Source organism: Camelus dromedarius, chromosome X, assembly GCF_036321535.1.
Source record: "Camelus dromedarius isolate mCamDro1 chromosome X, mCamDro1.pat, whole genome shotgun sequence".
In the NCBI taxonomy this organism is placed as follows: domain Eukaryota; kingdom Metazoa; phylum Chordata; class Mammalia; order Artiodactyla; family Camelidae; genus Camelus; species Camelus dromedarius.
In genome coordinates this window covers 98,391,655-98,417,810 of record NC_087472.1, presented here as the reverse complement: position 1 = coordinate 98,417,810, position 26,156 = coordinate 98,391,655, and the positions used below count along the sequence as shown (strand labels likewise).

General features: G+C 41.6%; 1 protein-coding gene across 1 annotated transcript in view; it reads right to left on the bottom strand.

Moving 5' to 3' along the window:
* The window catches only part of SMPX (small muscle protein X-linked), a 49,409-nt gene that overhangs the window by 11,471 nt on the left and 11,782 nt on the right, over positions 1-26,156 (bottom strand). The window contains exons 3-4 of the mRNA XM_010987445.3: positions 22,249-22,335; positions 16,415-16,562 (exon numbers count right to left, since the gene is read on the bottom strand). Of these exons, the coding sequence (XP_010985747.1) occupies positions 16,428-16,562; positions 22,249-22,335 (222 nt within the window). The 3' untranslated portion in view covers positions 16,415-16,427. The remainder of the gene's footprint in view (positions 1-16,414; positions 16,563-22,248; positions 22,336-26,156) is intronic.

Sequence of the window (26,156 nt, the reverse complement as noted above, 5' to 3'; positions counted from 1 at the left end):
CAAGCAGCCCAGTGTCACCAAGGCCTCCTGATAACAGTCATCACCAATCAGCCAGTGGCATGAGTGTGCCATCTTGGAAGTGGATCTTCTAGTCTTAGTCAAGTATTTAGATGACTGCATTTCCAGCCAACATCTGGACTGCAACCTCAGGGGGGATGCCAGCCAGAACCACCCAGCTCAACCACTTCTGAATTCCTGGCCCAGAGAATCTCTGAAATAATATTTTTGTTTTAGGCTGCCAGACTGGGGGTAATTTGTTATACAGCAATATATAACTGATACAGTTGCCTTAGGTCAAATCCAGCTCTTATATTTTATATGTCAATGAATAGGTGTTATTGATAGAACTCATGAAAAGCTGGCATTTAATTTATGTCCAAAATCAGATCCTAGCTGCAGGGTAGGACCATATTGCTTTGAGCATTTCTAAAAAGGTGAATAGCCAGTGTCTAGAGACCTGGCATCCTGAGAATTCATGGATTCAACTTTGTGGGAGCAGGTCAACATAGCTATCTGGCCTTGAACCAAAGCTTACAGTGCAACAGTTCAACACCCGGCAATTAGTCCTTAGCACATCATACCAAAAACATAACCCACTTACATTATGTTTACACCCAGAGACTGAACAGTCTAAAGAAATTCCAATGGAGTGGGACTTACTTGGGCTCTGCTCTTAATAAGTCACTCCAAAGGGTGTAACTGGGATTATTTGGAAGGAAGAGCACCCCTAGCAGTGTTTAGTGTGAGATGAATTGGGATAGAGGTCAAAAGTTACTGAGTCAATGGTTAAACCCAAGTGACTCTCCAGGGCGGGGGACATATCTGGAAAGCATCAGGTATGAAGAGGACTGGGCTGAGTCTTGGTTAGACTAAATGACATTGATGGTGCCCTGACCTGTGAGAATATGACTCTACATATCTTGGGGTAGACACACATTACAGCACTAACAAGGCTCAGCACACTCACTAGTGGGGACAAGTGTACCTTCAGTCCCTTCTAAGCCCAATATGGCTGTTGTTCTGGACTCATGTGCCAGTCTGGATAGTTTATTATCTCCACCCCACATAGAGGCTGTGGCTCACCCCTGGATCACCCTATGAATAAGTTCCACATACACGCTGCATGGCCTTCCAAGAATACAAAGCTGTTTTCCACATTTCGAGACTTTCATACCAGCAACCTTGACATTCCACCAAAAAAATACTTTCCCAAGCAAGACGTATTTCAGTTTGGTTTGTCCATGAAGGATCTGCGAAACATCCTCTAACTCAGTCCTTCTGACCCGAGTTACACATTAGACTCACCTGGGGGTCTTTTGAAACAAATCCTCCCAAAGAATTATTGGTCACAGGTGGGGCTCAGACAGGTCCAGGTGATCCTAGTGTGTAGTCAGCACTGAAAATGGGTCTAACTCTATCCAGCAATTTGTTGCTGCCTGACTCCAGGACTAAGATAACTAGAGTAAAAATAAATGATTCTCACCCAAGGCCCAAGTCTGGACAACTCAGTTGTTCAGAAACTGCCTTCAGTTCTTGTGTCATAATATTTGAGAAAAGCTATACATTTGCCTGTTGGTCATCCAAGTAGCTGAGATCCTGGTCCTGTCTTGCACTGGACTTGAAAGATGTTCAAATTTAGAATCTCTTTTGTATTTTTCGTTCACTACCTAGATACTTGTAACAGTATACTTGAATGAAGATTATCAAATCTAGCTTTTTGGTCTCTGCATATATTTGAAACTTGGCAAGGCTTTCCTTAGAAAGATTTCTACAGAGATTGCAAAAATGATTCTTCTTTCTTCCCAATCATTGCATCCAGAGAGCTCTATATTATTTCATGCAACTGCATGTGAATCTAAGATTATCTCAGGATAAAAAGGTTTTGAAAAGAAAACTAGATGGTGGGCTGCATTTGGCTCCTGGGCCCTGGTTTGCCAACCCTTGGACTGTAGCAGTGTTAGAACTTAACAAATAGTTACAGAAAATAATGTATCAGTGAGGTTAAGTGACTGGTAGGTAAGTTGATGTCACTGGCAGAATTCCTCATGCATTATATTAGGATTCTTTCTCCCTCTTAATTTACACGGTACATTTCACTCCCGTGGAATTTACTCTATCTGCCACATGGAGAATCAGCCTGGGGCAGTGGTTAAACATCAGACAGCTTGGATTTGAATTTTGGCCACCCTACTGTCTAGTTGTGCCACTTTGGGGATGTCATATAACTTCTCTGTGCCTCAGTTTTCTCTCCTGTAAAATGGAGCTCTAATACTAACTTATTTAAGAATTCCAAGGTAAAGTGCTTGGGACAGAACTTGACCCTTGGAAGCACTATTATAAGCACTAACAATTGTTGTTTCATTGATGCATCATGTATCTGAATTTCAGCAAGGAAATATGGCCAAGTTGCTCACTATACATTTGGATATCAGCTATAAAACTGTGGACCACATGATGAGGTAGTTAGGGGATTTGGAATGTCCAAATCTAAACCGTCCAGATTGATGGCTCTAGTTCAGTAGTTCTCAAAGTAAGGTCCCCAAACCAGCAGCTGCAGCCCGTGGGAACTTGTCAGGAAAGCAGATCCTCAGGCGTATCCCAGACCTACTGAATCAGAAGCTCTCGGGGTGGGGCCCAGCAGTCTAAGTTTCCGGAAGCGTTCCAGATGATGCTGATGCACGAGAAAGTTTGAGAACCACTACTCTAAGCCAATCTGAAGAGTTTCCACGGCCACAGCCCACAGGATGCTGTCCGTGGTGCTGCCTTGTCTCCACTCTCCTCAAGATCTCAGTTAAATATAAGGACGAGCTTGTGTCTCAAGTTGACAGATCAGACATGCAAAGCCAGCCTGGAGGAATAACTACATTGTCGGGTGCTAGAGTGTGGGCCTGAAATGATCTCAGTCGGTTGGAAGTGCCAGCCAAAATTCACAAATTTGTTTTGATTTTTAATAGAGCTTTGTTTTTACCTAACACAAATTTCTAACTCAACTTTCTTGTTATTTTAACTCTTACATGTTCAGTAAGGTTGTCATTGGTGATGTGGGTATTCAGGCACTGTGTTCCTAGTTAGCACTGTAGCCAAGACTGCAGGATTGCAGCAGGTTGTCTCCAAGTGCGGGAGCAAAGCCTGCCTACTACCTCTTGGAATTTCATAATTTGATCACCAAGGGAGAAAGGGTGCCACCCAGGAGAAAACTGAGTCTGGAATTGATTATGAAGGGATGGCAGCAAAATGGTGAGGAGGTTCAGGGCTCATTATAACGCAGTTGCATTTGCCATCTCTTCTGCTCTCTGAGCATTATCAGCTGTTTTGTCTTATCTAGGCCACGAGCTCTTCCCATGCACTGGGATTCCCTGCCAGCCAGGGGCCCTGAGACCAGCTCAGTTGGTGGTGTAACCTGCTCCTGGCAGTGGAAGCAGGTCTGTAATTGGCCCATAATTGGGTTGGATTTGGCTCAGAACGACTCTCAGGCTCTCTCCCCTGACAGATAACCTTCAAATATAATTTTGCAGGGAATCCAGGGCACCATTTCATGGCTGTTGGTGACAGTGGAGAGTTTTCCAGAAGAGTTGACCTTTAGGTTGATGATTTGGGGGTATCTTAAAGTTTTCCCTAGGTCCATTTTTTTGACACCTGGTCTTTATGAAAGTAAGATATTTCAACCTTATTTTCACATGCCAGCATCAAAAATGTGTGTGCATGTACATTGCACGTTTATATACATATAAAGGATACAATATGATTTTCTTTAATTAGGCAGCAAGAAAACAGTAAATAGAAATGGAAATTGAGATAATACCTTTCCTTTGAAATATATCTATAGGTACAAGTGGATAGATTTATCCTAGCTCTTTCTATATCAGTAAGAAAAGTCCCTCTGGGTATTAGCAGAGCCATTATCTGTCCTGTTCTAGCCCATAGCACAGGTTGTAACTAACCCCTCCTTGGCACCTGCTGCATACTTCATAGTGATCCCATTTCCTACAGATGGACTTGAATTAATAGTTAGCCTTAAACTTTCTCTTGAGGAACATGACAATACATTCCACAATCTCTCACCCTGGGTGCAGTTGGAAGTCACATAAGAATGAACTGCAAATTCGATTCCTGTCCCACCTGTCTCATGGAGCTGTTGTGAGCCTTGAAAGAGAATGAACCCAGAAATACTTTGGAATCCTTAAAATGAAGTGCAAGGGCTTGTTAATATTATTGCTTACTAGTAGCCTCTAGTTAAAATATGTGATGTGGTTTTTGCCATCAAACTCCGAATAAGCCTCTCTTTCCTCATTGCCTGGTCCGCGGTGCCCCCTGAAGTGGCTGTTGCACAACTTCTCCAAGTTGCCATGTTATGTGGCATCTGTATTTATTACTGACTACCTGTTTTACTCTTATTGCAAAGCAGACAAGACTCAATTATTAAATTCAGAGAGAAGGCACACAGGACGCTTCTGGATGTTTAGATCGACATGGATCTTGTTTGAGTTTCTGGACCAGATTTCAGTAGTCCATAGTTGTGTGCAAAAGATTACTAAAAAGATGAGATGCTTCTTTTTGGACATCAAGCCCATTCAAAATGCTTAGTAATATGGTGTCTGAAACGCATTGTTTCATTTTTCCTTGGAAGTAAGAGAATGGCAGCTTGACTCTCTAAATATTTCTTAAGCTGATTTTCTTCAGAGAAAGATCCGAAATTACAAACCAGACATATTTGGTAGTTAAAAGTGGCTGGGGAGAAGATGGCAATCCCTTGAAGTCTCCAAAACCAAATGAAAGTGCTCAAGTGAAATGTTTGTCATTTTGCTGTCAAGAGACAAGGGCTTTGGAAACAGGAGCTGCTGCAGGTTTTGAAAAATGGGGCTGCAGTGCCTCCTCCAGGCGAAAGGGGATCCTTGCAGGTTAGAAATCATCTCGGGAACTGACTCCAGCTCCAAAGCTTCAAGGTAGGTGGTGACTGAGACAGAGGACCTCCCAGGAGCTTACCAGCGCCTCAGGGAGCTCAATTAGTCACAGACAATTAGTGAGTTTTCATTTTCAGTGAGCTTTTTCACATTTCCTCAGGAAATATGCAGAGCTACTCTTGAGAGAGTATTTCATTTAACAACCAACAAACCAACCCTTGCTCTTGGAAGGAGCAGAGAGCAGAGGGCAGGGGAAAGTTGTGGGGACAGCAGAGGGAATGATAACTTTCTGGATGCCGGTTTGTGCCAGATGCCACATCCGAGTCAACTCACTCTCTTTATGGTCGCCTCTCAAGATCGGGATTATTATTCCTATTTATAGACGTGGCTCAGAATGATCAGGAACTTGCTCAAGGTCACGGACTTCTTACGTGACATGGCTGGGAGTGGAGCGCAAGTGTGTCCTACTCTATCCAGCACGTCCAGTGCTCAGTGCCTTAAATTAAGTTCCTTCCGATGGTGACATGCTGTCATTAGCGATAATAATAGCTACCGCTGCGCTGAGGACTTTGCACACACTATGTATTTAATTCAGCATTTCACAACCTCAGCGCTATTGAAGTTTCTTGGTGGGGGGCTGTCCTGCACGTTGTGGGATGTTTGGCAGCGTCCCTGGCCCCTACCCCTAGCTGCCAAGAGTACCCACCCTGTCACCATTTGTGACAAGCAAAAATGTCTCCAAACATTGCTAAATGTCCCTTAGGGTGGGGAGCAAAATCACCCCTGTGCGGTAGGTACTTTTCTCATTTTTCAGAAAAAGAAACAGCGATTAGCCAAATCACAGACCAAGAGAATAGCAAAGCCAGGACATGAACCAGTGCCTGAACCACCTCTAAAGTTTACGCTCTTCAACTGCCTTCCGGTAGAATCCTTTTCCAATATCCTATCTAGAAACTTTTGTCACCTGTATTCAAAGGTTATGTCTTGTTTCCTCATTCCTGCTGCAGCTCTTATGTGCTAATGTCCCTTGTCACATTCACACCCAGCTAGGCTGTCAGTCCGTCGAGGGATGTTGTCTTGTATCACCTGTCTCTACTGTGGTAAAGCCTGGCGTGCAGTAGGTGCACAGATGTTCACTTATTAAATGAGAGAGTTCATTCTAGTACTTGAATCCTCCCGTTCAAATCTAGTTCATGCTGTTCACTTACTTTATAAAGATAAAAGTGAATTCAGCCAAAGTAAATTCCAGGTAGCCATGTACAAAATAGTTAGGAAATGAAAATTAATTGAGTCTGAATAAATGGATGTTTGAACATTTAGAACTTAATAACCCCGTTTGGTAAGTTTTGGGGAATTAATCGATGCCTCTGGAACTAAAGGGCAGCCACGATTCCTATCATTTGTGTCTAAAATTGGAGGTGAGGCAAGAGCGAGGCAGAAAAAATGTGTATTACGTGTTAAGGATTCGGCTGTGCCTGCAACACGTAAGGGCGGTCTTCTCAGTGGAAGGAAGTGCCACTGTCCTTTCTCCAAGGCATCCAGTGACTCTCAGGCAGTAGGGCATGCTTGCTTTCTGCTGTTTTTTCAGCAGTCCAGATGAATTGTTCTGAGCAGCCTTGGTGCCACCTGCCTGTACGAAAGTGACTCCAGTCTGTTCTCTGCTTAATAGAAATTTCCCTCAGTGAGAAGCCAGTTGACTGACCCTACCTGGGATTAAAGCAGCCACCACCTCGCCATCTGCGTAAAGCCCTAAACCAGAGGGTGTGGGATGATCAGTTCCCGCGCAGAGAGCGGGGGCGAGGGAGTACGAGTTAAACGTGCAAGTCTTGATCTGCTCCTCGTGATTCCTTCTCTTTCTCAAATGCCACAATGTGTGGGGGGAGTTAAAACGAGCAGCGGTTGTCACGATGCAGCCGAGCCTGATTAGACAGCCTGGAATTCACTTCCCCAGTTTTCTGCGTGGGCTGCACACAGTGGGAGAAGGAGTGAGAGGAAAGGCTTCATGGGTGGGAGACGGCTGCCTCTCGATGACACAGAGACACCTGCCAAGCCCTTGCTCATCCCGGGAGCAAAGGCAGGCTCTGCAGAGGCCTGGCCTTCCCGGGCTGAAGTTTCGGCAGCACGGGCCAGGGCAGTGTCATCCCAGGCGCGGCCAGGATTGCTGCTGTTCCGTCTCCCTCCTTCCTCCTCTCCTCCTTTCCTTTGCTTCCTTTGCCTTTCTCTGTCTGTCTCCCATGCTTTCTCGGATATTTATGGACATTAATGAACCCTTCCTTTTTTTCCAAGACCCTAAAGAGAGCAAATTGTTTGTGCCCCCAGGCAATCCTGCCCATGCCACTGACCTCGGGTGGACTCTCTGATTCGTATTTGAATCCCCAGAGCTGATCTCCTCAGCACCTGGTGTGTGCTTTACGCCTAATAAATGCTTGTTGAATGATTGACTGAATGAATGCATGAGTGGATGAATGAATGAACAAACAACTGGATGAAGAATTTAACCAACATGTTAGAGTTGTGGTGTCCCCTCGAGGTGACAGTTTCTGCAGTCTCTTGAGCCTTTACTTGCTTTACTGTGACCTACCACAGGGAGATATTGGCAGAGTCTGTAAGACTACAATTAAAAGAACATTTTTAAAGAATGCAGTGGGTGATAGTGATTAAAAGGACTGGCTGAGGAGTGTGACAGATGACAGTTGGCATCTCACCTCTGTGACTTATAATCTGGATGATTTGGGTCAAGTTACACGAACTCTCTTCAGCCTTCTTTCCCCCGTAAGTGAAATGGGCATCACAGTCAGCACAAGGAGTAAATGAAATAATGTATGTGAACCTCGAAGCCCAGTGTCAGGTATATCACGAGCACGTCATAAAAGCTAGCAATGACAGTGGAAATGATGACATTAATGTTGGTGTTGATTACTAATGCTTAATGCTTAACCTTCATAGTTTAAAAGACTTGAGCTGCTGAGATAACCTACTGCTTTCTGATACACTTGAGATGAAAAAATAACCTGTGAAAAATAGTGGTGTTTAAGGCCTCATACTCTAATTCAGGGATATTCCATATGTACCATATACCATAAATATATTTAGTTTACCAGTTGACAAAAGAATCATATTTGAATGCTTTATTGCTAAGTCTCTGATTAATGTGAAGAGATGATAAATATTGGGCAATTAATTATTATTCTCTTTTGATTAATGTTTTAATTTCTGTAAAATGCAATGCATTGATTGCTTGGAAAGGAACATTTGCAAGTTGGTCCTGACATCAGCCTTTCAAGTAGGTAAATCAGGGTCACTTACTCTCAGCACAACTCCCATTGAGGACTGGATAATTCTTTGTTGTGGGGGCTGCCCTGGGTATTGTGGGATATTTACCAGCATCCCTGGCATCTCCCCACTAGATGACAGTAGCAGCACATACCTCCCTCAAGTTGTGACAACTCAGACTGTCTCTCAACATTGCCCCCTGCCCCAAGAACCACTGAGATAGGGTATTGAGTTCCATTGCATTGGGAGCAGGACAAGTGCCAGTAGTAACTGTCCTTTAGCCCATGGAAATCTACATGCCAGCGTACAAGGTTCTACAAAATTTGGTCTTGAGTCACCTTGGAGCAAGCTGGCCGGAGTAAATAGGCTTCTCTAGGCTCTTTTCTACTCTCACCAATTCCGAATCCTTCCTGAGAATTCGCATAGTAGGCCCTCCAGATCTCTGTTTTAATAGAAACTATCCAAGAAGCTTCTGTGTGTTTGCTGTAGAGAAGCTCTTAAAGCAACTGCCACAATCAGCTCAAAGGTTCCTCATGTTCACCCTGAGGAGTACTTTACACCCACACAGGCTGTAACCAGAGCCTAGAACAATAGCTTTGCCGGGCAGGTTAACAAGTGAATAAAACCTTGATGTAGTTCAGAAAGACTGCAATACTCATCTTTATCCTAACCAAGTGGGGAGCAGGGACCAAAAAAAGAGCATCACAAATCAAAAGAAATGTGGCTTCACTAGAGAGTGAAAAATCTCAGCATAAAACCATTTCCTTCAAAGAAAGTAGATAGAGCTTCTCTAATTGGGTCAAAGCAGGGAACATTTCAAAATTGAGGACAAAAAATTTCCAGCAAACCACAGAGAAGACATTTGGAGAAGTTGTTGGGTTTTGTGGGGTTTTTTAAAGTTTAGTTCTATGTAAAACAATAAATCAGTCCTCTGGCTTCTGGGAGAGGGAAAATGTTAGAAAATCATCATAAGTCAAAAACTATGAGAAATAAATCATCTTAATTCTGAAAGCTCAAAGCAACATAAAAAATTCTCAGGGAAAGACAATAATACTATATGATCTCACTTATATGTGGAATCTAAAACACACACACACAAGCAGACACACACACTTACTCATAGAAAAAGAGATCAAATGTGTGATTACCAGAGGCAGAGGGTGGCAGGGGGAATTGGAGGAAAGTAGTCATATGTTACAAACTTGCAGTTATAAGATAAATAAGTACTAGGGATGTAATGTACAACATGGTGACTGTGGTTATTAACACGACTGTATGATAGATATGAAAGTTGTTAGGAGAGCAAATTCTGAGTACTCATCACAAGGACAAAAATGGTTTTCTTTTTTCATCTCCTTTCTTTTCTTTTTATTGTGCCTATATGAAATGATGAATGCTAACTGAACCCATTTCTATAAATCATTTCACAATATATGTAAATCAAACCATCAAGCTATATGCCTTAAATTTATACAGTGATATATGTCAATTATTTCCCAATAAAACTGGAAAAAGTATTCTTATGAGAAAATGTAAAGTGGGAAAAGCAAGAGACAAAACTGTACATGCACTATGAATGATGTTATGTGAGGTAAAAGTCAAACGAGAACCAGTTCCCATTTAAGAGTAATTACCCTGACCCAGGTGCTGTGCCTGGGTATACTTTTAAAAATACGTCTTCCTAAACCTCCACATCTCCCTAATCCTAAACCCTATGAGGGAGGCACCATTTCCTGCCTTTTATGAAACGAGGAAACAGAGACATAGAGCTCAACGTTACAAAGGTGGAAGGTAATGAGACCAAGTCTTCATGCTCCCAAACTCCATATTGTTAGCAACTCAGTTGTACTGCATCTCATATGTAAATCCAAGGGAAAAGACTGGAAGGGAAGATAGCAACGTGAGTATTATGCTAAATGGTGATCTTTTGGGTGATTACTTTTTATTTCCCAGCTTCTATCATATTGTTACAGTATTTATACAAACAGATTTTTAAACTTTCTACATTTTACCATTTGAAAGGGCTGATATTTCCATTCACACATCAATTTAATCATCTGCCATTTATATAGATGTGGGTTCAACTTACTCTAAGATGATAAAGGGCATGGTTCCCAAATATGGAGCTGCTAATATTGATTTGACTGGTTAATTATTGATTTGAGATCTTTCATCTTTTTTAATACAGGCATTCACAACTATTAACTTCCCTCTAAGCACTGCTTTTGCTCCATGCCACAGTTTGGTATCTTGGATTTTCATTTTCATTTGTCTCAAAGTATTTTCTAATTTCCCTGTGATTCCTTGTTTGACTCATTGGTTACTTAGGAGTGTGTGATTTAAGTTCCACAACTTGTGAATTTCCCAAGCTTCTTTCTGTTATTGACTTCTGATTTCATTCCATTGTAGTTTGAGAACATACTTTAACATGATTTCAGTACTTTTAAACCTATTGAGACTTGTTTTATAGCCTAATATGAAACAGGTCCTGGACAATGTGCCACATGTATACTCGAGGAGAATGTGTACTCTGCCATTGTTGGGTGGAGTGTTCCACTGCTGTCAGTTATGTCTAGTTGGTTTATAGTCTTGTTCACGTCTTCTGTTTCTGCTATAGACTGAATGTTCAGTTTATGTTCTGCTTCCCCAAATTCAAATGTTGTAATTTAATCTGCAATATGATGGTGTTAGGAGGTGGGGCCTTTAGGAGGTGACGAGGTCATGAGGGTGGAGCCCTTATGAATGGAATTAGTGCCCTTATAAAAGAGGCCCCAGAGAGAGCTTCCTTGCCCCTTCTGTCATGTGAGAACACAGGGAAAAGGTGGCCATCTGTGAACCAGGAAGCAAGTTCTCACCAGACACCAAATCTGCTGGTGTCTTGACTTTTGGTTTCCCAGCCTCTTGAGCTATGAGCAGTGAACTTCAGTTGTTTATAAACAACTCAGTCTATGGAGTTCTGTTATACTGACCCAAACAGACTGAGACAATTTCCTTGTTGATCTTCCGTCTATTTGCTCTAGCCGTTGTGCAAAGTGGTGTATTGAAGTCTTGTGCTAATAGTGGTCAGTTATCTATTTCTCCCTTCAATTTTGTCAGTTTTTGTTTCATGTATTTCAGAGGAGCTGTCGTTAGGTGCTAAATGCACTTCATCAAGTGTCTGAGTAAATCAATTTGCTCTTTTGCCAATACTCTCAAAATTTGCCTTTGAATCAGCAAGAATGACGATGATGCGTAATGCTTAACATTTATTTAAGAGCAGTGAACACCTCATGTTCTCCTTGATTAGAGATGGCTTCTCTCTGGATGATTGGTTGGTAAATATGTTTTATCTGGATATAGACATTCTTTGAAAAATAAAGCCAAAGAATTCTTGAAAATTAAATGATTTTCTTTTGGATTTACATGTTTCTCTCCCCTTTTCAGGAACATGAGCCAAACTTGACATTTTCACTAATTTTTCAGTTTCCCAGAGGAATGAAGTTACAATCAATGAATTAAAGTCAAATTTCTGAGCCCTTTACTGATCATGGTCAACAATGTTACCTTTAGTCCTTGAGAGAAAAGCTAGTGTTGCTTGTCAATAGTAATCTCCCTGAGAATCCAAGGACACAGAAAGTCTGCAAGAACACATTTCTCAGGACACCAGACTTGCTGTGGTCAGGGCACCAGTAATAAGGCAGGTGTGTTCAAGATGTATCCGATATGCCCCAGCCTTTAAGAAACTATATCCTGCCATCATGAAGAAGATTTTAAAAAAATGAACACATCACTTTAGTAAGGATTGTGACAGCATCAACAGAAGATGCCAGGGGTGGGGCAGAGTGCTAGATGGAGAGGGCAGGCCTCCCACAACAAGGAATTATAATGGTTCTTGTCAAATCTACAAAATCTAGAATCAAGGCTGGTTAGCCAATGTGGGGTACAAGATGGAGACTCACTGGAGACCATGGGGCTGTGTATGGGTGTACAGAAGTTGCAGACCATTCCAATTCACTCTCACTTCCTGCCCTACAGCAGTGTTTCTCAAAGTGTGGCCCAGTGCTCACTGGGTGACTTCCAAAGGTTTCCTGATTCCAAAATGCAAGTGCTTTCCTCAGTTCTTACAGGAAAATAGGGATTAACTCCATAGACTTTCAGTTATATACATGGCCCAAAGCTACTGAGTTATTAAGAATCACTAAAATGTTGCATTTTTCTGAAACCCTGGTTTAGTACATAATCATAAGGTCTGGCTGTCACACAACACATGGCCATGCTGCAATGTCCAACACAGAGAGGAATTCCTGCAACTTCAGAGTGACAGTTTCTTTCTAGTGCTTCATCGGTCCCAGGGCTTTCAATTGCTGCTATCTTTGTGTTCACTAACATAATTGTAGAATTATTCTTAGGGTTTATCTTTGTTAATCATTCTTCTCATAATTACTGCGTCACTACTACTTTAATACTTATTTTGTTCCTCTCCAATTCTTTGTTATCACTGAGTTCTTTTAATGCTGGAAAAAGAAAAGAGAGGGTGTGGGTGGGTTGTGGGATCTTATTTTGCTCTGCCCCAAAAGTCTAACAAGTATTTCCCTAGAGGAACTGTTTGGTCTCAGCAGGCTGGTTCATTAATGATGGTCGGGACATTCCCTGTGTCCAGAGGCTATCTCTGAGCCTCTGTTTAAACCATTCCATTCCCACCACCTCCTTGAAATGGTCCCTCTGCGGTCCTCCTCTCATGAGTCATAACATCAGTTTTCTCTACTGCCTACTTCTTAGTGGGTCATAAACAGCCATAGGATATCTTGAATCACTGAGCTGCTCTCTAATTCTTGAATCATTCGTTTTGTCCCTTTTTGAAGTATTTTATTTTTATCTTTCCATCAAGACTTAAGCATCCTGAGAGCAGGAACTGAGTCTGACATTTGTATATCTTACAGCACAGAGTAAAGGAAGTGTCCATGGCACAGAAACGCCTTTACCGGGCACCTGTGGTCTGATCTGAGGGTTGGGAGAGAGCAGAACAGGACACAGAGTCTATTGGATATCAGCCATTAGCAGTCCCCCAGCCTCCCCAGACCCCTGTCTGTGAAGTCTCAGGTAGCATCTGCTGCAGCTACAAGCAGATAAGCTGACAGTGGCTTTTGATGGTGAACATGGGGCGGCAGACTCCTGATCATGTAGTAAACGAGCAGGCATGGGAGTATGGGAGAGCTCTTGGTTTTCAGACATTGCTGCTGGTCCTGTCTCTTCATCTGTCTCCTGGGCTTGCTTAGTTATCATCTGGCCACCTTAAATCACATCCAGAAGAATCCTGAGAGGTTTGTGGCTGAACACATGACTTTCCCTGCCCCAGCCTGTTCTGGTGTGGTGTAGGGCCCCATTTGGGATTCCCCTGTGTTTCTTGGTCTTGACTTGGTATGTATTATCTCTGTGTTGCCTGGTTCTGGTTCCTGATTGGGTCCAGGCCCTAAGTCCTCTGCCACAAGCCATGATTACTGATCTCTAACTGGCTAGTCATTGACATTTCTGGTTCTTGTCCTGTAATGTTTTCTACCAATTTTTCATGAACAGTTCTAGCCATGACACAGGGCATGGAAAGAATCTGAAATCCTACTTACAAGGAGGGGCTGATCTTGGCTGGAAGGAAGTGCTGCTCTGTCTTATGTCTAACATATGGTAATAGTTATAACCTAGACTTTGAGCCTTAAGTCTTATGGTTTTCACAGTTTGGTACTATGGACTTATTCACTCAGTCTTTAAACTATGATCTGCTTGATTAAATCATTGAACACTACATGGTGAGGGTAGGTGACAAAGTGGTGGCCCAGAAAAGGAGGAAATCATATCCAAGCAGTGAGGGGCCAAATGATGGCTGGTCCAGGGTATTTGTTGCTTATGAATTCACTGATTAATCAATGTTAAGAAATGCTCTCCTTCTGTGACCACAAACCATGACCATGGAAGTCTCAAAATTGGACAGTTTTGCAGGAGAAGAATTGATGAGTCAAAAACAAACTAGCGTAGTACCTCTCCTGGAAGAAATAAAAATCACTCCTTGGCTTGAAACAGTGACTGTACTGATGGGGAATTCAGATTAATTACTGGACAGCTTAGGTTTTCACCTTCTTACAGAGTGAGGACAAATAGGCCTCTCTGAGTGGTCTTCTCTGAGAAAATGGAGTAACAAAAACTGTGTTCTGGATACCCGGTACCTTTTCAATATTTTATCGAGCTGATATTGTTCCTCATTAGCGTAACCACAGATCCAAGGCTACAGAATCAGCCTCACTGCTGAATAACACTGCAGGATCCTCTCTGAGCTAATTTTGAAACAGCATTCTTTTGAATCTTCAAAACCAGATTCTTCTGAAGCTGAAACTAGGGTTAAATTTAGGTCGGCATGGATTTCATTAAAGCAAAACCCTTTAAACTCTGCATTAAAAATTCATGTGTTTAACTGAACAGCCTTGGTTGGGTGATAATAATAAATATTACCAAAAGTTCATTTTCCTTCTGCGGGCTTTCTCACCAGAAAGTTCTGCAACTTTATCCCAAGCATATTGGAATATTTCATCTCAGCTTCACAACACAAGCAGGACTGAGTCTCATAATCCTCAGTCATCAATTTGTTTCATTCCTTCATCATTAATAACAGGTGTGTATGGCCACGCTTCAGGTCAGTTCCTGCTCACGTCGCTTGGTCCCATGCATGTTCCTGGGATTCACTCTATGATCATAGAATCCAGTGTATTTTATTCTTACTCCTTTGTTCTTTTGTGTAACTATGCTGAGAATATTACGTACTGTTCTGTTATTTTAACTCGAAATGGCTCCTTTCTTTCTCTACTCTATGAAGAAATCTTTTCGGCATAACTTACTAGAACATTTGCAAGTGAATCAGCACAAGTGTGACCCAAGTACCATCCATCACTTATGGGATTGTCTCACAGAATGTCTCTTCTTCATTATATTTACAGAAGACACAATAGGGCCCCCTTGCCATGCTTGTCTTCACTATGCATGTGGTCAGAAGATTTTACCCTAATACCCACAGGGAGTGTGCAGTCTGTCTGGAAGGTATGGGGAGAGGAAGGGGCGAAGCAGTATACTAAGTAAGTGGCAGCAGTCACTTTGAAGTCAGATCGCCTCTTTAGGATGCATGATAGATGGGGAAAATCAGTCTGTCTAAGACTCATCTCAAGAATGGGAGCAATACTGGGTATCACGAGGCTTAACAGAACAATGGATAGAATGCTCTTCCATTGGTAGAATGGCCATTCCATTCACTGGCCCATGGTAAGTGATCAGTATATGTGTCTAGTGTTCGGCACACAGCAGATACTCAATAAATAATGGTTTAATAAATGAATGAGTGGATGAACAAACAAATGAATGGACATTCAGCCAGATAAATACTTTATGTTCCCAGTATTGATTCCTCTCCTCTAGACTTAAACTTCTACTTAAGGAATAGAATAAACTGTGGGTGGTGGGATTCAGTAATGTTGGATAAAGTAGATTTGCTAGAATCTCATAGGAGAAAGAATGATGACTTGGGCCAATTCCATAAGCCCTCTGCTGACAGAAATCCCGTACCAGTCTGCAGGTGTCAGGTCTGCAGGTGGAGGGTGGGGCTGAGCCCCCAGCCTCCCTGAGGGGATCATTATTGAATAGATCCAATTAAAATGAAAATAAAGTCACAGGCCCTGCTTGCAATGCCTCTTCAAGTAGCAGGTACAATTCTGAGCCTACCCTTCCTTCCTTTACCTTCAAAGTCATTACCAGGTCCTCTTGGTCTGCCTTACACACACCTGAGTTACCACCAAACCTCCTCAGCTCCTTGCTACTCTGATCCTCCAGCTTGGAAGCAGCTCATCACTATTTGGGCATCTGGATGGGGAAACTGAGGCATAGAACGAAGAAGGGTTCCCTGGGCCCTGAGATCAAAAGTTCCTTAAGGCCCCTACCAAGCATCTTTCCTCTCCCAACCCAACCCTTCCCCAACTAAGAAGGTGACCAGAAAGGGGATGGCAGACAAACATCCTCAATGGCCTTCTGACTGGTTTTGGAACAAGATAGGCCTAAAAGCTTGGCTTTACATGCCAGACAACCTTTGTGCCGGAAAGTTACTGATCTAACTTGAAGGCCTTGAAACTTTAACTAAACATTTCTGGAATTCCAGACTCCTTTGGTGGAAGTCTTCCTTAAACCATTTTATAGTGGTCTTTCGGGGACAAAGAAAATAGTTTTCCACCCACCTTTTTTTTCCAACTACTGTTCAGCTTTGGGGACATACTTCAGTTCACTTTTAATATTCTGGATCTCCGAAAGGTTGACCGCAGGTCCTGGAAGTTTCTTCGCTCCTGGAATCGGCTTCTTTTCCTCATCTGAAGCGGGAGGAATACCCTAAAGAGAAAGAAAGGAGAGAGAATCAGCTCACTGAAAAAGATGTTTGGTCTCTCTGGGTCATGGACACGAAGCAGAAAAAGATTAAAGCAAGAATAACGTCAGAGTGTAATTCTAGCAGAGTGACTTTTTCTCATGCTGTTGAGACACCCTCAGAATTTCAAGATCTCCTTAAGTTTGTAGAGGAATAAAATTGGAAGAAGAAAACAAGTCATTTCCCTATGACTTAGAAAACACTAGAGTACTGTTCATTGTCTGGAAACTAATAAAAATTACCACGAGTTAGAAAGGTTTGTGTTCTAAGAGAAGCATCCTACAAGATCCAATTTAATTTGGTACCATAATATCATCATATGCCTGAAAGGTAGCGATTTGTAGACTATTAGTGCGCGGCTGACTCTAACAATGACTTGGTCCTGGAATTTTCTTTTTTCTTTTTTTTTTTTTTTCTTTTTTTTTTTTGTTCAATGTGCAGTGGCTGCCAGCCTTTGTTCCAATGACATTTCTGGGAAGCATAAACAAACTGAAACTGATATACGCAGAACCTCTTTGAATATGGGTGAAGTAGGATGGAACATCAGAGAAGACCCAGCTCTTCCCCCCTGCTTTGGAAAGTGTTTTAAATTTCCTGTCGTCTTATGTTTGTATGTTGTTGTGGCTTTAGGGCAGAACTACATCCTGTACCTTCTTTTGTGTGGCTCCTCCGATGCCTGGTATAGAAAAAAGTGCACAGACTAACTTATTGATTGTGGTTTAGTTGATTAATTCCGAGAATGTACCATAGTGACAAATCTATACCTCAGCATACAGACACCAAACACACATACTAACAGCGACTACAGAACAGTAAGATCAGGTGCTGTGTGCAGCCCCTAGAACTCCAGCTCATTACTACAGAGAGGCTTGCTGGTTAGCTCATTTCTCCTGTTTGCTAGCAATGGAGGGCATATTCTCCAGGGCCCTGGAACGAAGGTGTTGGAGGGACATTTGATCTCTGTGGCAGCCACAAGAGCACGCCTCTCGGATCAGTTTCCTGCAGGGAGGATAATTGAATGACAGTCCCAGCTGCTTCGCCCTGAAACCCACCAATCACCATGCTGAGATCACACTTCCCACGGTTGCTCATGGCCAATGACTGAGTGTCACAGAATCCTAAGGCAGGCCGTTCCTGGGAGACCTGGGACTCCTCTGGGAGGGACCTGGGCTCGAGAATTTTCCTTAAAACAGCACTGATGTCTAAGATGCTTCTGCCCAACCCTCTGTCCCACTCTCCTTCGCCTGCATCATCGTCTGACAACCCTTCCATTTTTCCTTACAAGTGTTTTCCCCAATAAATATTTTACCCGTCTAATCCCCTCTTGAGATCTGCTTTCTGGAGGACCCAAACTAACACAGGCCCCACGTGACACTGGCAGAGCTCCATCTGCTCTGCCAGCAACTGAGTGAACCAGTATAGTTCCAGGAAAAAGAATAAGAGATTGTACATTTGCCTCAGGTTCAAGCCCTGTGTCCATACAGGTTGCCAGCCTAACTCGGCAGCCCTGTAATAGCCCTTGGTATTAAAGCTGATGCCATGCTTCAAGCTTCCATCTGGCTCCTACATCTGGTTCTCAAATTGTCTAGACCCTAAAGGAAAAGGGAAGAAAGTGTTCAAACTTCCCAAACTTGAACCAATTATTTGGTAGACGTGTTCTTTACAGAAATGTTTTTAAATTGCTTATTTGAGGGGATGAGTAGAAATATAAAATATTGAGGTGCTCTTCTAAATGCTAATAGTTTTTCCTATAGTCATTTTCTTTGAATCTGGCACAGTGCTGATGAAATAGCTAATGTGTCACCCACACAGAATGATAAAGTAATTTGATGTAGGCTGTAACTGTTGTAAATATCTGGAAAACATTGTTTCCCTGGGTCAGTGTAAAGAGCCATAGGACTGGATGCCTTTCATCATGCAGGCACAGTCATCATTTATAAATGCAGATTTAGAAGCAATAGTTCAAACTATTTGTTACACAGCCACTTGGAGGACAAGGTATTCCCAAATGTTCTTTGCTAGGCTTTTGGAGAGAAATTTTAAACAAGGCCATAAAGTTATAAAGTGCTTTTTAAAAAACATATATATATATATATATATGTGTGTGTGTGTGTGTGTGTAGTGGTGAAATGAAAAATATTTCCTCACTTATAAATGTTCCCATGGTTGTTACGTGGGTAGATCTTAATTAAGAAGCATGAGGAGAAAAATGTTTCCAATTCCTTCTGTTTAAGTTCCTGAGTAAGTCACAGTCGCTATCTTTCTAATATCAAAATGTGCTATATTGGCACATTTAATGCATAAAGCCAGTGTGTGTAGTTATGTGTCTGTGCACAAAGATTTATTATGCAAACATACACAGATCAAAGATGACAATATTTGATATTAGGCACTTTCCTTTAAAGTTATTAAAACCTCAATGCACTGTGTTTTTTATTTAACAAAGTAAGACTTTTAGCACTTGATTTGATAAGGTCACATATAATGGAAAATAATAAGTGGATATATTTAATAAGTAGGTATTAATATATTAACTCAGGAAGATGGGTTAGTAGTGGTACATATTCTTAACTGAATCTTCTCTCATCTTTTGAAATATAATGTGAATCAGATCCCATTTCTTCTACGTATTTCTTATCATAAGAATTATAATAAATTAAGGCATGAACAGGCAGGGTTCCAGATGGCCCCATTTGACTAAGTACGTTCTCTTTTCTTTTCTAGGTAGATATTTGAATTGAGAAGGGACGTGGAAGACATTCTTTGGTTTAGATAAAGAAAGCTTGAGAGAAGGCTTATCAGCCCCAGCACCATCCCCAGTTTCAGGAATGGCTGTTGTCAAAGGGAAATGTTCCCCTTTGGGGTGACAGTAATCTGTAAAATTTGGCAAAATGGCAAACCATTTTCCAGCTATCTCACCTTCTCTCCCTCTTTACTACCGGATGCCACACTGAGTTTCCCCCTAAACTCTCTTACATATGACACTGCAGCCTGATGTGCTCATTATGCTCAAACCCTGAAGACTTAATAATAACAGCAAACACGTTGCTAGCACTTCTGAGTTACACGTACTCACCCATTTAGTCCTCACATCAACCCTACAAGTCCGGTGCTATTATTATCCCTATTTTACAGTTGAGGAAACTGAAGCATGAGGCAGGGGGGAAAGGTAAGAATCTTGCCCAGTGGCTTCACAGCTAGGAGGTAGTGAGACCACAAGTAAATAGTGTGTTTGCATCTTGTAAAGGAACCAAGTGGAGAGGGAAATAATTAACAGAAAATCCCAGTGTGCTGTTTTGTGGCTTAGTAATGATGGAATTTCGGTCAAAAGAGAGATTTGGGACGTAGAGTAGGAGCTTGTCAATATCCTTCATCTTATCAATATCCTTCTTGTCAATAGCCTTGTCAGTACCTACTTTAATCACACAGCTGCCTTTTCTTATGCTTACTAGGGTTTGGTTGTAAGGACTCTGTGTCGGGCATGTGCCAAACTCTGGCTGGGCTGAGCGGAGGGTGTGCTCCAGCTCTGTGAGCAGAACAAGGGCTCAAAGAGACTATAGGTGGGCGAGGGACCCAGCCAGTGCGCACAGGCCTTGTCAGGTGGCCAAAGGCTCGTCCTGGCTTCTTGCTAGGGTACCTCTTCATGTCTAAGATGGTGTTGAGATTGAGATGGAGGAGCTACTGGCTGTGATAGAGTTGGCCTGTTCTGTTCAGGGATGGTCTGTTATGACCTCCACTTTAGACAGTGATTATCTTAATGCAAAGCTAGGCAATGAAACCCAAATCTAAGAAAGTAAGCGATTCCAAGTTTTCAAACTGGATAGTAATAGAAAAGTTTATTCTAGAGAAGAAGCAAGGACGATCTCTACCATAGAGGGAAGAGGAGATGCAAGCCTCCTCAGCATCAGTCAATTTAGTGAGAAAAGAGGGTCAAGCTGCCTTCTGACTGACTGCCATGGTAGCAATGGACACAACTTAAGAGGAAGCACAGGAAGAAAGCCGAATTACAGATAAATGGAAGTGTAGGAAGAATTCCTTTCTGCCCTCCCTTCTACCTCCCTATACCTTTTTCTCACAACCTGCAAAATAATAGGCCCAGGAGTCCTGCATAAAAATTGGATAATTTGATCAGTCCATGAGCAGCCATTCATTGAATACCTACAAGGTTATGCCATGTCTGTTATATTACTGACTCTTTCCTCACAGCAACTGTCAGAGGAATGGAGGGGATTATATTTTGCAGACAGAGACTCAAATACTTGGCCAAAGTCACAGAAGGAGAGCTCATGATCATGAGTTAACTGGGTGGCCAAGTTAGCAGCAGCAGAACTTGAAATTCTGTACCATAAAAGCAGAGTAGGGGTGGAAGGTATAGCTCAAGTGGTAGAGCACATGCTTAGCATGCACAAGGTCCTGAGTTCAATCCCCAGTGCCTCCTCTAAAAATAAATAATAAAACCTAATTACCTCCCCCTTGCCAAAAAATGATAAAATAATACAGTAATAAATACATGAAATTTATTTTTTTGAAAAGCAGAGTAGGGCCGGGTCTTATCAACTTATCAAAATTTTTTATTCATCAAGGGTGACTTAGTGACTGAAATTCCAGAATATGATGATGTCACTCAAATACTGCATCTCCTCCTTTCAAAAATTATCTTTCTTTTTAGAGGAGGCTGGAATCACTGACTTAGGACCACATCAGGAATTATTTATGGGAAAATGTTTAGATGCAGGATAACCAGCGTTTTATTAGGAATTTTAAAAGGGTGATAGGTGTTCTTTTGGAGTAAATACCAAAAAGGTCATCTACAAAAGTTAAAAAAGCCTTTTCACCTTTAAAAAAAAATAAAATACAGATTGCAGTATCCTGTGGCTTTACTTAATGCTCCAAGATATGTTCCAAGACGTTAACTTTTTTTTTCAGAATCAGACCTTTCTAAGCTTCACCAGAAAAGTCACAATTGAGGAAGAAATATAAACCTGTGGGGGGGGATCTAGTCTCTATTTATTGTACCCTCTATTAATTTTAGCTCGCATTTAAAAAGACTGGGTATTTAAATTTGGAGGAAAGGTAAAGAATTAGAGGGAGTTAAAAATACAGAAATTGATAGACTCTCTTGCAAGTTCCTCTTTTCAAAGGAAATACCCAGAGATTACGGCTTTTTGTTTGAAGGCACAAGTAATTTACCATGCTTATTACCTGAGCTCCCACTGGAGTTCATCACTCATCAGAAGCTGTACTGCATACATCCTGCTCGATTCAGTAAAAGCTCGAGAGTGAGAATTTACCAAGCTTTTGAGTGTTGCTGGACCAAGAGCATCTGAGAGGTTCCCCACCACCACCACACACACACAAACACAAACACACACACACAATCAATCAATAAACTAGTTGTTAAACTCAGCATCTTCAAGTAACTGTGCCAGGCACTTAAATTCGACTGAAAGGAAGTGAGGGGCAGTGTATTTCGTGGCTAATTGAGCAAGACAACCAAAGAAATGTGTATGCTACATGATGCCTCCTTGACCCACATCCACTTGTGCCCTCCTTGTCCTGGAAAGTTGGTCCTCACCTTGCCTCTGCTCTCCTCTAGTCAGGACGTTGGAGGAAAAAGCCAGTGCTGACTTCTGCCAGCTCAGTTTTCCTTACCTCCTCCATTTCCGGAGTACATTCTTTTCTTCTGGGGGGTTGCCCAGCTCCTGGCCGAAAGGCCCCCATTGGGATGTTGATATTTGCCTAAAAAGAGAAAACGGAAGATTTAGCTCAAGAAAAGTAAGAAATTGCATTGACCTTCTGAGATGGTGATCATTGTGAGGCAAAACGAATCTGAAAAGTTCATCTTTGAAGCTTTTTACCTTAGGAAAATTGCTGTAATGACAGTACAAAAATATGCAAAGGAGAATTTGACTTCTATTTATTCCAGATCTCTGCTACTCATCTTTAGGTCTGTGCAGTGATTTTATAATTCCCTATTGGCTGGAGGAATTTGAAGTCAGTTTGTTCTGGCTGTTGCCCTCCTGTGGTGCTTAATATTTTCTGCTCTCTGGGATGAGAAAGGAACACATAATGGCAGGAAAGGAGGAAACAGCATTCTCAGAAACCATCCCACACCTTAGCCCTTCTTCACCCTCCTTCAGATTTACCATGGGAGGGGAACAATCATACCTCCTAAACTGCTTCCTCATTTTCATAATGTCCTACAGCTATTCCAGCCCTTATTTGGGTCTAAGGTCTCTGTAGCTGACACTCTTCTATCATCCCCCCCGACACACCACTGTGTGGGTCAATGTATAAGGAGAGTGCTGGAAGGTCAAGTTCATTGGTATCCCAGTTCATAGATTCTTGTTCTTTATTAAGATAACATATTAATCTCCATCCACAGTAAACATCAAATACCTTCTAGAAAACATGAAATATGCTAAACATTAAATTATGTATGGAAAATGATGCCAGTAATTCAAATGTGGGAAAGAATATGTAAATTGGAATTTGTCCATATTTCATCTGATATCAAAAGGCAAGAATGTTTAATGCAGACCAAGAACATCTTCCACCAGGAGGATCACTCACATAAAACAAGCATGACAACTCTCTTTTAAGGCAAAATGTAAATTCTTTCCACTTGAGATAAAGTGTTGCCTTATGAGTAATTGGATATGTGGGCTTGAAAAGTTGAAATTGCACTTTGATATTATGAACAAAAATGACGCCTGAGCAAAGAGAGCAAAATATTTTGTTCCCTTATGATTCAATTTGGACCATTTTGCTACCACACCAAACAAAATTATTAGGAAGTTTGTGGTAAGATCCATTTGAAACTGCCTGACATGAGCTCTGTTGCCAAGAAAATGTTTAACTCAAGACACAGGAAGTATCCAGTGTCTGTGTTCATGCAACATGGCGAATCTATGTTCTGCTCTGGAGAACAGGAATTGACTTTTTCCATATCGGGGCTTTAAAACTTCCTTCCCTACTAGAATGATGCTGATCCCACAGAAAGGAAACAGATCCAAAGTGTTTGTGGCGGGTATCAGGAGAGGTACATCACCACTCCTAGGGCCAACAAGCCAAGAAGTATTTTGGTCAGTATGTATCATATATGCTAAAATATAAGTGTAGCACAATTTTAGATGGAAGCGCTTTAGAAAAACTAAGGCTGAGCCTTCTATGCTATTCTTCTGCTTAATGGAAATATTAGGTGACCTAGAGTGGGAGGAGGACGTGGCATAAGACAAAGGGGAAAATATGTCTTATCTGGTGGCAAATACGGTAGCATGCTTCATGAATTCCAAGATGCACCTCTTTTAATATCTCTAAAATCAGCCTGTGTCTTGCAACCAATGGTATCTTACATTTTTAATGGGCACATTTGTTTTATTTCTTAGCAGAACATAAAATAATGGTATATTACAATTGACAGTGTCTTGGATGAAATATTTTTTTCTATGGTCCTGATATTTATATTTTTCCAGGGTCCTGAAATAAGATCAAAACAATGTACATAAGACTCACAGAAGATGATGTATATTGAATCAATAACTATTTCCATTACTACAGTTTGGATGAAAGAGGAAGGACGTTGATATGGGGACTATTTGGAAGAAAGTTAACCAGCTGAAAGTTTAATTAGATCACCATGATCCTGACCCATTTATTAAACATCTACAGAGGGCATTTTCCTAATGGAAGTTCAGGTTAACATATTGTTTGTGAAAGATTTAATTGCTAAACTAACCCATTTAATCACGTGTGTATGCCCGATGGCAGGCTGTAGTTTTCAGTAAAGGAACATGTAAAGGTCATGTGGGACACTGTATTCAGTAAAGCACACGCTATGGAAATACCACCTTTTCTTGCTCAGAGATTGATTTTAGCCATGCATGTAGCCCCTCCATGGTGCAGGGGAGGCTATGGTAGTGAAAGAGCCCAATGCTAGGAGCTTCTACAGATTCTCTGTGCTTGAAAAAGTGACAACTGCTGTGGGTCTCGTCTTCCCCATTGATTTAATTTGAATGGTAAGTTTCCTTAATGGTTTTCAAACCTTTTGGCCATGGAACCCTTCCTTCATGTAAAGTGTTGTCAGAATATCTGAAATGCAAACTAACTGGAGGTGGAGCTGCTCTAGCTAAGGTGGCAGGGAGCCCAGACCCCATCTGTTTCCCCAAGCCCCAGGCCATGAGCAGTTCCTTGAAACTTGGGGGCCCAATCTGACAGCCATTGAAAGCGATCATCCCTAAGCAGATGAGTATTGACATGCATTTAAAATGTTCGCTCTGCCCATTGTTAAGATGTCTGTAATTTACTTTAAACTACTTTAGCATAGACACCGTGATATTTTATACCCACAGGTTGGTTTAAACTGCAGCTCCAGGGAACTCTATTGCTCTAATTGGGAGTTCAACCTTCTGGGGTGGTTAGGTGGTAAAATATCACTAAGACCACATTCCCCAGATTGCTACTCCAAGTGTTTTCTTTTTTTTTTTTAATTGAAGTATAGTCGGTTTACAGTGTTGTGTTAGTTTCTGGTATGCAGCATAGTGGTTCAGTTATACATATACATATATACATATATATATATTCCTTTTCATACTCTTTTTCATTATAGGCAATTACAAGGTATTGAGTATAGTTCCCTGTGCTACACAGTAGGATGTTGTTGTTTATCCATTATATGTATAGTAGTTAGTATCTGCAAATCTCGAACTCCCAATTTGTCCCTCCACCTGCCCTGCTTTCCCCCCTAGTAGCCAGAAGATTGTTCTCTGTGTCTGTCTGTTTCTGTTTTGTTCATTTAAGTTCATTTGTCTCATTTTTTAGATTCCACTTATCAGTGATATCATGTGGTATTTTTCTTTCTCTTTCTGGCTTACTTCACTGAGTATGACAATCTCCAGGTCCTTCCATGTTGCTGCAAATGGCATTATTTCATTCTTTTTTATAGCTGAGTAGTATTCCATTGTATATATACCACAGTTTCTTTATCCAGTCACCTGTCAATGGACATTTAAGTTGCTTCCATGATACTGTAAGTGTTTTGTTAGCCTTATCTCCACCAACACCTGAGGCTTTATTATTTGAAGAAATGTCAGAAATAGGTGAAATAGTGGGATGAGTATTCGAAATGGCTTTTATTGATGAAGTTGGAGGAGGAGGTTAAGATATGCAAGTTGGTCAAAATATTTGAGAGATAATTCCCACCCTGCTGAACAGAGTGTAAGAATCTTATGCCTACAGCTTGTATCTTTGGAGACAGAGCTCAGAGAAGTGATCCCCGATGGGCTGGTCTCCAGCCATCGATAATGAGGATTTCCAGCTGGCTGCTGCCAACTAACGGCAACAGAATCACCACCTGCCTCATAGGAACCTTTTATGCAAACTGGCACCCATTCAGAACACTTAAAGGAACAAGAGCTGAGGCATCATTCAAGCTCACAGACAGGCTGTATGAATGGTTTTATGCTTGTTTGCTAACAAATGTGTGTTTAACAAAGTGGCAGAGTTGGGATGGGACTAGCTTTCACCTTAACCTGGCGGTGAGGTTGTGGGATGGTAACAAC